The 13,269-nt window shown below is 44.8% G+C and overlaps 1 protein-coding gene across 1 annotated transcript in view; it reads right to left on the bottom strand.

Annotated features, from left to right (window-relative positions):
• LOC102809987 (RNA polymerase II elongation factor ELL2-like) overlaps positions 1 to 12,680 on the bottom strand; it is a 67,030-nt gene extending 54,350 nt beyond the window's left edge. The window contains exon 1 of the mRNA XM_085506954.1: positions 12,518 to 12,680. Within this exon, the coding sequence (XP_085363080.1) occupies positions 12,518 to 12,649 (132 nt within the window). The 5' untranslated portion in view covers positions 12,650 to 12,680. The remainder of the gene's footprint in view (positions 1 to 12,517) is intronic.
• Positions 12,681 to 13,269: the final 589 nt, after the last annotated feature.

The following is a 13,269-nucleotide window of genomic DNA, read 5'->3' as shown; positions in this document are numbered from 1 at the left end:
ATCTGGCTTCTAGTTGAGATGGGGATGGCAGTGTGATTGGCTTCTAGTTGTGATGGGGATGGCAGTGTGATTGGCTTCTAGTTGTGATGGGGATGGCAGTGTGATTGGCTTCTAGTTGTGATGGGGATGGCAGTGATTGGCTTCTAGTTGTGATGGGGTTGGCAGTGTGATTGGTTTCTTGTGATGGGGATGGCAGTGTAACTGGCTTCTAGTTGTGATGGGGTTGGCAGTGTATCTGGCTTCTAGTTGTGATGGGGATGGCAGTGTGATTGGCTTCTAGTTGTGATGGGGATGGCAGTGTAACTGGTTTCTAGTTTTGATGGAGATGGCACTGTGATTGGCTTCTAGTTGTGATGGGGATGGCAGTGTAACTGGCTTCTAGTTGTGATGGGGATGGTAGTGTGATTGGCTTCTAGTTGTGAAGAGGTTGGCAGTGTGACTGGCTTCTAGTTGTGGGATGGTAGTGTAACTGGCTTCTAGTTGTGATGGGGATGGTAATGTGATTAGCTTCTAGTTGTGATGTGGATGGCAGTGTAACTGGCTTCTAGTTGTGATGGGGATGGCAGTGATTGGCTTCTAGTTGCGATGGGGATGGTAGTGTAACTGGTTTCTAGTTTTGATGGAGATGGCACTGTGTTTGGCTTCTAGTTGTGATGGGGATGGTAGTGTAACTGGCTTCTAGTTGTGATGGGGTTGGCAGTGTGATTGGTTTCTTGTGATGGGGATGGCAGTGTAACTGGCTTCTAGTTGTGATGGGGTTGGCAGTGTATCTGGCTTCTAGTTGTGATGGGGAAGGTAGTGTAACTGGCTTCCAGTTGTGATGGGGATGGCAGTGAAACTGGCTTCCAGTTGTAATGGGGATGACAGTGTGATTGGCTCCTAGTTGTGATGGGGTTGGCAGTGTAACTGGCTTCTAGTTGTGATGGGGGAAGGCACTGTAACTGGATTCTAGTTGTGATGGGGTTGGCAGTGTAACTGGCTTCTAGTTGTGATGAGGTTGGCAGTGTGATTGGTTTATTGTGATGGGGATGGCAGTGATTGGCTTCTAGTTGTGATGGGGATGGCAGTGTGATTGGTTTCTTGTGATGGGGATGGCGGTGTAACTGGCTTCTAGTTGTGATGGAGATGGCAGTGATTGGCTTCTAGTTGTGATGGGGATGGTAGTGTGATTGGCTTCTAGTTGTGATGGGGATGGTAGTGTAACTGGCTTCTAGTTGTGATGGGGACGGTAGTGTAACTGGCTTCTAGTTGTGATGGGGATGGTAGTGTGATTAGCTTCTAGTTGTGATGGGGATGGCAGTGTAACTGGCTTCTAGTTGTGATGGGGATGGCAGTGATTGGCTTCTAGTTGTGATGGGGATGGCAGTGTGATTGGTTTCTTGTGATGGGGATGGCAGTGTAACTGGCTTCTAGTTGTGATGGAGATGGCAGTGATTGGCTTCTAGTTGTGATGGGGATGGCAGTGTGATTGGCTTCTAATTGTGATGGGGATGGTAGTGTAACTGGCTTATAGTTGTGATGGGGATGGCAGTGTAACTGGCTTCTAGTTGTGATGGGGTTGGCAGTGTAACTGGCTTCTAGTAGTGATGGGGATGGCAGTGTAACTGGCTTCGAGTAGTGATGGGGATGGCAGTGTAACTGGCTTCTAGTTGTGATGGGGATGGCAGTGTAACTGGCTTCTAGTTGTGATGGGGATGGCAGTGTAACTGGCTTCTAGTTGTGATGGGGATGGTAGTGTAACTGGCTTCTAGTTGTGATGGGAATGGCAGTGTAACTGGCTTCTAGTAGTGATGGGGATGGCAGTGTAACTGGCTTCTAGTTGTGATGGGGTTGGCAGTGTAACTGGCTTCTAAGTAGTGATGGGGATGGCAGTGTAACTGGCTTTGAGTAGTGATGGGGATGGCAGTGTAACTGGCTTCTAGTTGTGATGGGGAAGGCAGTGTAACTGGCTTCTAGTTGTGATGGGGATGGCAGTGTAACTGGCTTCTAGTTGTGATGGGGATGGTAGTGTAACTGGCTTCTAGTTTTGATGGGAATGGTAGTGTAACTGGCTTCTCGTTGTGATGGGGATGGTAGTGTAACTGGCTTCTAGTTTTGATGGGGATGGCAGTGTAACTGGCTTCTAGTTGTGATGGGGATGGCAATGAAACTGGCTTCTAGTTGTGATGGGGATGGCAGTGAAACTGGCTTCCAGTTGTGATGGGGATGGTAGTGTAACTGGCTTCTAGTTGTGATGGGGATGGTAGTGTAACTGGCTTCTAGTTGTGATGGGGATGGTAGTGTAACTGGCTTCTAGTTGTGATGGGGATGGCAGTGATTGGCTTCTAGTTGTGATGGAGATGACAGTGCGATTGGCTCCTAGTTGTGATGGGATTGGCAGTGTAACTGGCTTCTAGTTTTGATGGGGATGGCAGTGTAACTGGCTTCTAGTTGTGATGGGGATGGCAGTGTAACTGGCTTCTAGTTGTGATGGGGTTGGCAGTGTAACTGGCTTCTAGTTGTGATGGGGATGGCAGTGTAACTGGCTTCTAGTTGTGATGGGGTTGGCAGTGAAACTGGCTTCTAGTTGTGATGGGGATGGCAGTGAAACTGGCTTCCAGTTGTGATGGGGATGGTAGTGTAACTGGCTTCTAGTTGTGATGGGGATGGTAGTGTAACTGGCTTCTAGTTGTGATGGGGATGGTAGTGTAACTGGCTTCTAGTTGTGATGGGGATGGCAGTGATTGGCTTCTAGTTGTGATGGAGATGACAGTGCGATTGGCTCCTAGTTGTGATGGGGTTGGCAGTGTAACTGGCTTCTAGTTTTGATAGGGATGGTAGTGTAACTGGCTTCTAGTTGTGATGGGGATGGTATTGTAACTGGCTTCCAGTTGTGATAGGAATGACAGTGATTGGCTTCTAGTTGTGATGGAGATGACAGTGTGATTGGCTCCTACTTGTGATGGGGTTGGCAGTGTAACTGGCTTCTAGTTGTGATGGGGTTGGCAGTGAAACTGGCTTCTAGTTTTGATAGGGATGGTAGTGTAACTGGCTTCTAGTTGTGATGGGGATGGTATTGTAACTGGCTTCCAGTTGTGATAGGAATGACAGTGATTGGCTTCTAGTTGTGATGGAGATGACAGTGTGATTGGCTCCTACTTGTGATGGGGTTGGCAGTGTAACTGGCTTCTAGTTGTGATGGGGTTGGCAGTGAAACTCGCTTCCAGTTGTGATGGGGATGGTAGTGTAACTGGCTTCTAGTTTTGATGGGGATGGCAGTGTAACTGGCTTCTAGTTTTGATAGGGATGGTAGTGTAACTGGCTTCTAGTTGTGATGGAGATGGCAGTGTGATTGGCTTCTAGTTGTGATGGGGATGGCAGTGTGATTGGCTTCTAGTTGTGATGGGGATGGCAGTGTGATTGGTTTCTTGTGATGGGGATGGCAGTGTAACTGGCTTCTAGTTGTGATGGAGATGGCAGTGATTGGCTTCTAGTTGTGATGGGGATGGCAGTGTGATTGGCTTCTAATTGTGATGGGGATGGTAGTGTAACTGGCTTCTAGTTGTGATGGGGATGGCAGTGTAACTGGCTTCTAGTTGTGATGGGGTTGGCAGTGTAACTGGCTTCTAGTAGTGATGGGGATGGCAGTGTAACTGGCTTCGAGTAGTGATGGGGATGGCAGTGTAACTGGCTTCTAGTTGTGATGGGGATGGCAGTGTAACTGGCTTCTAGTTGTGATGGGGATGGCAGTGTAACTGGCTTCTAGTTGTGATGGGGATGGTAGTGTAACTGGCTTCTAGTTGTGATGGGAATGGCAGTGTAACTGGCTTCTAGTAGTGATGGGGATGGCAGTGTAACTGGCTTCTAGTTGTGATGGGGTTGGCAGTGTAACTGGCTTCTAAGTAGTGATGGGGATGGCAGTGTAACTGGCTTCTAGTTGTGATGGGGTTGGCAGTGTAACTGGCTTCTAAGTAGTGATGGGGATGGCAGTGTAACTGGCTTTGAGTAGTGATGGGGATGGCAGTGTAACTGGCTTCTAGTTGTGATGGGGATGGCAGTGTAACTGGCTTCTAGTTGTGATGGGGATGGCAGTGTAACTGGCTTCTAGTTGTGATGGGGATGGTAGTGTAACTGGCTTCTAGTTTTGATGGGAATGGTAGTGTAACTGGCTTCTCGTGATGGGGATGGTAGTGTAACTGGCTTCTAGTTTTGATGGGGATGGCAGTGTAACTGGCTTCTAGTTGTGATGGGGATGGCAATGAAACTGGCTTCTAGTTGTGATGGGGATGGCAGTGAAACTGGCTTCCAGTTGTGATGGGGATGGTAGTGTAACTGGCTTCTAGTTATGATGGGGATGGTAGTGTAACTGGCTTCTAGTTGTGATGGGGATGGTAGTGTAACTGGCTTCTAGTTGTGATGGGGATGGCAGTGATTGGCTTCTAGTTGTGATGGAGATGACAGTGCGATTGGTTTCTTGTGATGGGATTGGCAGTGTAACTGGCTTCTAGTTTTGATGGGGATGGCAGTGTAACTGGCTTCTAGTTTTGATAGGGATGGTAGTGTAACTGGCTTCTAGTTGTGATGGGGATGGTATTGTAACTGGCTTCCAGTTGTGATAGGAATGACAGTGATTGGCTTCTAGTTGTGATGGAGATGACAGTGTGATTGGCTCCTACTTGTGATGGGGTTGGCAGTGTAACTGGCTTCTAGTTGTGATGGGGTTGGCAGTGAAACTGGCTTCTAGTTTTGATAGGGATGGTAGTGTAACTGGCTTCTAGTTGTGATGGGGATGGTATTGTAACTGGCTTCCAGTTGTGATAGGAATGACAGTGATTGGCTTCTAGTTGTGATGGAGATGACAGTGTGATTGGCTCCTACTTGTGATGGGGTTGGCAGTGTAACTGGCTTCTAGTTGTGATGGGGTTGGCAGTGAAACTCGCTTCCAGTTGTGATGGGGATGGTAGTGTAACTGGCTTCTAGTTTTGATGGGGATGGCAGTGTAACTGGCTTCTAGTTTTGATAGGGATGGTAGTGTAACTGGCTTCTAGTTGTGATGGAGATGGCAGTGTGATTGGCTTCTAGTTGTGATGGGGATGGCAGTGTGATTGGCTTCTAGTTGTGATGGGGATGGCAGTGTGATTGGCTTCTAGTTGTGATGGGGATGGCAGTGATTGGCTTCTAGTTGTGATGGGGATGGTAGTGTGATTGGCTTCTAGTTTTGAAGAGGTTGGCAGTGTCACTGGCTTCTAGTTGTGGTGGGATGGTAGTGTAACTGGCTTCTAGTTGTGATGGGGATGGCACTGTGATTGGCTTCTAGTTGTGATGGGGATGGCAGTGTAACTGGCTTCTAGTTGTGATGGGGATGGTAGTGTGATTGGCTTCTAGTTGTGAAGAGGTTGGCAGTGTGACTGGCTTCTAGTTGTGGTGGGATGGTAGTGTAACTGGCTTCTAGTTGTGATGGGGATGGTAGTGTGATTAGCTTCTAGTTGTAATGGGGATGGCAGTGTAACTGGTTTCTAGTTTTGATGGAGATGGCACTGTGATTGGCTTCTTGTTGTGATGGGGATGGTAGTGTAACTGGCTTCTAGTTGTGATGGGGTTGGCAGTGTGATTGGTTTCTTGTGATGGGGATGGCAATGTAACTGGCTTCTAGTTGTGATGGGGTTGGCAGTGTATCTGGCTTCTAGTTGTGATGGGGATGGCAGTGAAACTGGCTTCCAGTTGTGATGGGGATGACAGTGTGATTATCTCCTAGTTGTGATGGGGTTGGCAGTGTAACTGGCTTGTAGTTGTGATGGGGAAGGCAGTGTAATTGGATTCTAGTTGTGATGGGGCTGGCAGTGATTGGCTTCTAGTTGTGATGGGGATGGTAGTGTAACTGGCATCTAGTTGTGATGGGGTTGGCAGTGTAACTGGCTTCTAGTTGTGATGGGGTTGGCAGTGTGATTGGTTTATTGTGATGGGGATGGCAGTGTGATTGGTTTCTTGTTGTGATGGGGATGGCGGTGTAACTAGCTTCTAGTTGTGATGGAGATGGCAGTGATTGGCTTCTAGTTGTGATGGGGATGGTAGTGTGATTGGCTTCTAGTTGTGATGGGGATGGTAGTATAACTGGCTTCTAGTTGTGATGGAGACGGTAGTGTGATTGGCTTCTAGTTGTGATGGGGATGGCACTGATTGGCTTCCAGTTGTGATGGGAATGGTAGTGTAACTGGCTTCTAGTTGTGATGGGGATGGTAGTGTGATTAGCTTCTAGTTGTGATGGGGATGGCAGTGTAACTGGCTTCTAGTTGTGATGGGGATGGCAGTGATTGGCTTCTAGTTGTGATGGGGATGGCAGTGTGATTGGTTTCTTGTGATGGAGATGGCAGTGTAACTGGCTTCTAGTTGTGATGGAGATGGCAGTGATTGGCTTCTAGTTGTGATGGAGATGGCAGTGATTGGCTTCTAGTTGTGATGGGGTTGGCAGTGTGATTGGTTTATTGTGATGGGGATGGCAGTGATTGGCTTCTTGATGTGATGGGGATGGCGGTGTAACTGGCTTCTAGTTGTGATGGAGATGGCAGTGATTGGCTTCTAGTTGTGATGGGGATGGTAGTGTGATTGGCTTCTAGTTGTGATGGGGATGGTAGTGTAACTGGCTTCTAGTTGTGATGGGGATGGTAGTGTGATTGGCTTCTAGTTGTGATGGGGATGGCACTGATTGGCTTCTAGTTGTGATGGGAATGGTAGTGTAACTGGCTTCTAGTTGTGATGGGGATGGTAGTGTGATTAGCTTCTAGTTGTGATGGGGATGGCAGTGTGATTGGTTTCTTGTGATGGGGATGGCAGTGTAACTGGCTTCTAGTTGTGATGGAGATGGCAGTGATTGGCTTCTAGTTGTGATGGGGATGGCAGTGTGATTGGCTTCTAATTGTGATGGGGATGGTAGTGTGGCTTCTAGTTGTGATGGGGATGGCAGTGTAACTGGCTTCCAGTTGTGATGGGAATGACAGTGATTGGCTTCTAGTTGTGATGGAGATGACAGTGTGATTGGCTCCTACTTGTGATGGGGTTGGCAGTGTAACTGGCTTCTAGTTGTGATGGGGTTGACAGTGTAACTGGCTTCTAGTGATGGGGATGGCAGTGAAACTCGCTTCCAGTTGTGATGGGGATGGTAGTGTAACTGGCTTCTAGTTTTGATGGGGATGGCAGTGTAACTGGCTTCTAGTTTTGATAGGGATGGCAGTGTAACTGGCTTCTAGTTGTGATGGGGTTGGCAGTGTAACTGGCTCCTAGTTGTGATGGGGATGGTATTGTAACTGGCTTCCAGTTGTGATGGGAATGACAGTGTTTGGCTCCTACTTGTGATGGGGTTGGCAGTGTAACTGGCTTCTAGTTGTGATGGGGTTGGCAGTGTAACTGGCTTCTAGTTGTGATGGGGATGGCAGTGAAACTCGCTTCCAGTTGTGATGGGGATGGTAGTGTAACTGGCTTCTAGTTTTGATGGGGATGGCAGTGTAACTGGCTTCTAGTTTTGATAGGGATGGTAGTGTAACTGGCTTCTAGTTGTGATGGGGTTGGCAGTGTAACTGGCTTCTAGTTGTGATGGGGATGACAGTGATTGGCTTCTGGTTGTGATGGAGATGACAGTGTGATTGGCTCCTAGTTGTGATGGGGATGGTAGTGTGATTGGCTTCTAGTTGTGATGGGGATGAAAGTGTGATTGACTTCTAGTTGTGATGGGGATGGCAGTGTGACTGGCTTTCAGTTGTGATGGGGATGGCAGTGAAACTGGCTTCCAGTTGTTATGAGGATGGCAGTGAAACTGGCTTCCAGTTGTGATGGGGATTACAGTGTAACTGGCATTTAGTTGTGATGGGAATGACAGTGTGATTGGCTTCTAGTTGTGATGGGGATGGCAGTGTAACTGGCTTCTAGTTTTGATGGGGATGGCAGTGTAACTGGCATTTAGTTGCGATGGGGATGGTAGTATAACTGGCTTCGAGTTGGGATGGGGATGGCAGTGTAACTGGCTTCCAGTTGTGATGGGGATTACAGTGTAACTGGCATTTAGTTGTGATGGGAATGACAGTGTGATTGGCTTCTAGTTGTGATGGGGATGGCAGTGTAACTGGCTTCTAGTTTTGATGGGGATGGCAGTGTGATTGGCTTCTAGTTTTGATGGGGATAGCAGTGAAACTGGCTTCTAGTTGTGGTGGGGATGGCAGTGTGATTGGCTCCTACTTGTGATGGGGTTGGCAGTGTAACTGGCTTCTAGTTGTGATGGGGTTGGCAGTGAAACTCGCTTCCAGTTGTGATGGGGATGGTAATGTAACTGGCTTCTAGTTTTGATGGGGATGGCAGTGTAACTGGCTTCTAGTTGTGATGGGGTTGGCAGTGTAACTGGCTTCTAGTTGTGATGGGGATGACAGTGATTGGCTTCTGGTTGTGATGGAGATGACAGTGTGATTGGCTCCTAGTTGTGATGGGGATGGTAGTGTGATTGGCTTCTAGTTGTGATGGGGATGAAAGTGTGATTGACTTCTAGTTGTGATGGGGATGGCAGTGTGACTGGCTTTCAGTTGTGATGGGGATGGCAGTGAAACTGGCTTCCAGTTGTTATGGGGATGGCAGTGAAACTGGCTTCCAGTTGTGATGGGGATTACAGTGTAACTGGCATTTAGTTGTGATGGGAATGACAGTGTGATTGGCTTCTAGTTGTGATGGGGATGGCAGTGTAACTGGCTTCTAGTTTTGATGGGGATGGCAGTGTAACTGGCATTTAGTTGCGATGGGGATGGTAGTATAACTGGCTTCGAGTTGGGATGGGGATGGCAGTGTAACTGGCTTCCAGTTGTGATGGGGATTACAGTGTAACTGGCATTTAGTTGTGATGGGAATGACAGTGTGATTGGCTTCTAGTTGTGATGGGGATGGCAGTGTAACTGGCTTCTAGTTTTGATGGGGATGGCAGTGTGATTGGCTTCTAGTTTTGATGGGGATAGCAGTGAAACTGGCTTCTAGTTGTGGTGGGGATGGCAGTGTGATTGGCTCCTACTTGTGATGGGGTTGGCAGTGTAACTGGCTTCTAGTTGTGATGGGGTTGGCAGTGAAACTCGCTTCCAGTTGTGATGGGGATGGTAATGTAACTGGCTTCTAGTTTTGATGGGGATGGCAGTGTAACTGGCTTCTAGTTTTGATAGGGATGGTAGTATAACTGGCTTCGAGTTGGGATGGGGATGGCAGTGTAACTGGCTTCTAATTGGGATGGGGTTGGCAGTGTGACTGGCTTCCAGTTGTGGTGGGGATAGCAGAGAAACTGGCTTCTAGTTGTGGTGGGGATGGCAGTGTGATTGGCTCCTACTTGTGATGGGGTTGGCAGTGTAACTGGCTTCTAGTTGTGATGGGGTTGGCAGTGTAACTGGCTTCTAGTTGTGATGGGGATGGCAGTGAAACTCGCTTCCAGTTGTGATGGGGATGGTAGTGTAACTGGCTTCTAGTTTTGATGGGGATGGCAGTGTAACTGGCTTCTAGTTTTGATAGGGATGGTAGTATAACTGGCTTCGAGTTGGGATGGGGATGGCAGTGTAACTGGCTTCTAGTTGTGATGGAGATTACAGTGTAACTGGCATTTAGTTGTGATGGGGATGGTAGTATAACTGGCTTCGAGTTGGGATGGGGATGGCAGTGTAACTGGCTTCCAGTTGTGATGGGAATGACAGTGTGATTGGCTTCTAGTTTTGATGGGGATGGCAGTGTGATTGGCTTCTAGTTTTGATGGGGATGGCAGTGTGATTGGATTCCAGTTGCAATGCGGGATGGTAGTATAACTGGTTTCTAGTTGTGATGGGGATGGCAGTGTAACTAGCTTCTAATTGGGATGGGGTTGGCAGTGTGACTGGCTTCCAGTTGTGGTGGGGATAGCAGTGAAACTGGCTTCTAGTTGTGGTGGGGATAGCAGTGAAACTGGCTTCTAGTTGTGGTGGGGATGGCAGTGTGATTGGCTTCTAGTTGTGGTGGGGATGGCAGTGTGATTGGCTTCTAGATGTGATGGGAATGGAGGTGTAACTGGCTTCTATTTGTGATTGGGATGCCATGTATCTTTCTGAGAAGATTGGTATTTTGACATTGAGTTAATAAAAAACATTTGATTTTAACAGCAGACATTCGTTCTGCATCATTCACATAAGACCTTTTAGATGTACAAAACATCATCTATTCCATTGTACAAACCCAGGGATTGATATATCTCCTTTTACAGATTAAAATTACAATAGAAACAACAGATTAGCATATACATGTGCAATGTAAATGCTGGTATCTACTGATTCTATAGCAATCCCATTGAATACATGCTGATCTAGGCTAATAATAAAACGAACAGACTATTAAAATTCAGTACAACACATTTAACTGTTTATCTCACTAGTTTTTTATTTTCTCTGTGACTCTTAAAATCATTGATAACAGTGTGCTTAGAGGAAAGCAGGCCAAATATGAGTTTTCTTAAAAAAAGCACAAAGGTATAAATACAGTAGAAACCACACAAAACTGCAAATAACATCCCGGTAATAATGAAACAGTCTGTCAGGTGGCCTGGCACTGTTAATCAAAACAAGGTTGAACCAGGTTGGCCATAACTAGAAAATTGGATACATGTACTGTCTTTTTTTTATTATTAGTGTATGCACTTATGTAAATAAAAGGGGTGTGTCTGCGGTTAAAATACATGCAAGTTACATTTTGATGAGCCAGTCTACAACTAATACAGTTTTTTTGTGTAAGTGAGCTTCTAAGAGAGCAATGCTAAATACAGTGACCTAAAAACTGGCCAGGTTTCTCCATGAATGGTTTAGAAACCCTATACAAATACTGGTAATAAAATATAATAAGGATTCAGGAAATGCTTGTACATTGTAGGTATTCCGTGACTACAGCAATAAATGTAGTTGTATGTCCATACAGACTGTAGTATAACAATGAAGGTGAAATGTATATTTAAATGAAGACCCATGAACAGAAATCATTCCTTGTAACATTTTCACATAGTTTTAACTAAACCAGTTATTTTCCTCGCATGAAAAACTATTTTTTTTTTCCCAGGAAGAATACAATATATGTATAGCTTTATTAGGGCAGAAGATGCATGGAATGCAAACCAAAAACGGAAATAGAATAAATTAGTATAATAATATTCCAGTAATGTTTCATAGGGTTTCCTTTTCTTCACTTATTGTTATACAGTATATAATTTTCATTGGGTGTCAAACGCTTTTTTTTGTTTTTTTCACAGGATAAAAAGACACTGATACAGGATAATTTATTGATAAATTTTCAACACCTTGTGTGTCACTAGTGGTGACTTACAAAGTAACATTAATTATCACAACCCTCATATAAAACAAATGCCGCAATTCAAGTGAAGAGGTCTTCATTCAGTCTGCTCTAATCACAAATACAACATTATAAATGTGCAACATTAAAATTAAAAAAAAAAACGAAAAATTAATAAATAATAATGAAGAGGGAAGCATATAAACTGAACTGAATATGATTACCACAAAATAAACCTCAGCAAAAAAGGTAACCGTGCTAAAAACATTGAAATGTTTTTACAAAAAATAGCAGCTAACGGCTTTATCCAAACAGCTGTTCAATAAATTGTACTGACAAAAATGGAGGAATGGCAAGCTAACAAATACATGTTATTTTCGGACCACTTCAGAATGTTCTCTCTATACATAAATTTATATAATGTTAATATAATTAATATTTCTTCTTAACTAAAATCTATAATTAGAAGTTGGGTTTCCAACCAGGTGGCGAAACAGCTGAAGTCAGCACATTAGTACAAGCGATATGTCATCGCGATTAATGTCATTAGAAAAAGGCTTTTTCTCATCATTTCGTTTTTTTATATTTGACGATGTTGAAAATAAAGGAAACCACTTTGAAAAACGATTAAAGAGGGTCCATGTCCTTTGTTAAATATTATTACAGAAATGTGGGAGTCGTGCTATAGAACTAAATTAATTACCACAAACGGCAAAAGGTTTTAGAATTGAGTGGCTTCCGCGTAAGTTTCTGTGTGAATGGGCACCGCTGGCGATTTTCGGGTCACGTTTCCGAGGAGAAAAAAAATCCAAATCGTTGAACGTGCCAGTACTGTAACGAATCTTTGTGTCTGTGAATCTGTGTTTGGACATTTAAATATAAACTAAATTGCGACCAGATTGAAATAGTCCAAAGGTTCGTTTGACATTTTATCTTGTTTTTTGTTCCGACAATCGTACGATATTTTTAGGCTTTGTCTTGAAAATTGCGTTACAGCAAAGAAGCCATTGGTGCTTTTTGTAATATATATATCATAGATAATACCGATGAGAATAATCAGCGTCTTCGATGCCATGGGAGCAGTATGGGGCTACGTGAGCAGCGATTTTTTGTGAGTGACGAGGGTAAAGATCGGGTCACCTGCTAAGCTGTACGAGAAACGCAGCTATACAGTCGAAAACTAACCTAACGCGCCCGGTTCTGTGTGAATCTTCACACTTACCTTGAGTTTTTGGTACTCCTCTATTGCTCTGAGTGATGAGTCGGTCAATTTCATAAGCAAAACAGTCTTTCCTGGACTAGCGAGGCTGTTACAGGACAAACCATACTGTTCGCCTTCAGCCAGCGCCGCCATTTTGGAGGCTACATGATGCTGTTACCCCTAACCTAATGTTTGTACACAAATTTCCCGTGATTCATTGGAAATTTGTCAGGAGAATAAGATTCGTACCTTGTTCATTCGTACTGAGTGTGTATTAACGCATGTGAGCAAGGTACGAGTTATGGCAAACTCACAATTCAAAGGTAAACACTGGTTGCCACATCGGTGAATGTGGTAAAAAGTAAATGCGCATTTCCTTTCGCCTTCACGATATGTACGTAGTTCGTGCGTAAGACTATGTATGACGCTAACAGCAATAATACCCGTGGCATTTTCATTGCACAATCAATTCATATTCAACTGGCTATCTTGCTAAAATGCTACCAATCACGAACAGAGCTCGTGCTGTTCGTAAAAAATAGTAGAAACCTAAAAAAAAATCAAATCATGTTTTAAAATGATAATATCGTTAAACACAAAATATTAATTTTATCTGGATAATATTAAAATTATTAAAGTTACAAAGTTGGATTTTTGAAAAACAAAATGTAAGTATTCGTAGAGGCGGGCGTTCGATATGGGACTCATAGCGACGAACACAACGCTTGTAAAATACATCGTTTATTTACATGAAATATTCGAACACGCGCTGC

Source organism: Saccoglossus kowalevskii, chromosome 13 (assembly GCF_978046115.1).
Source record: "Saccoglossus kowalevskii chromosome 13, keSacKowa6.1, whole genome shotgun sequence".
NCBI lineage: Eukaryota > Metazoa > Hemichordata > Enteropneusta > Harrimaniidae > Saccoglossus > Saccoglossus kowalevskii.
This window is presented reverse-complemented; position numbering and strand designations above follow the sequence as displayed.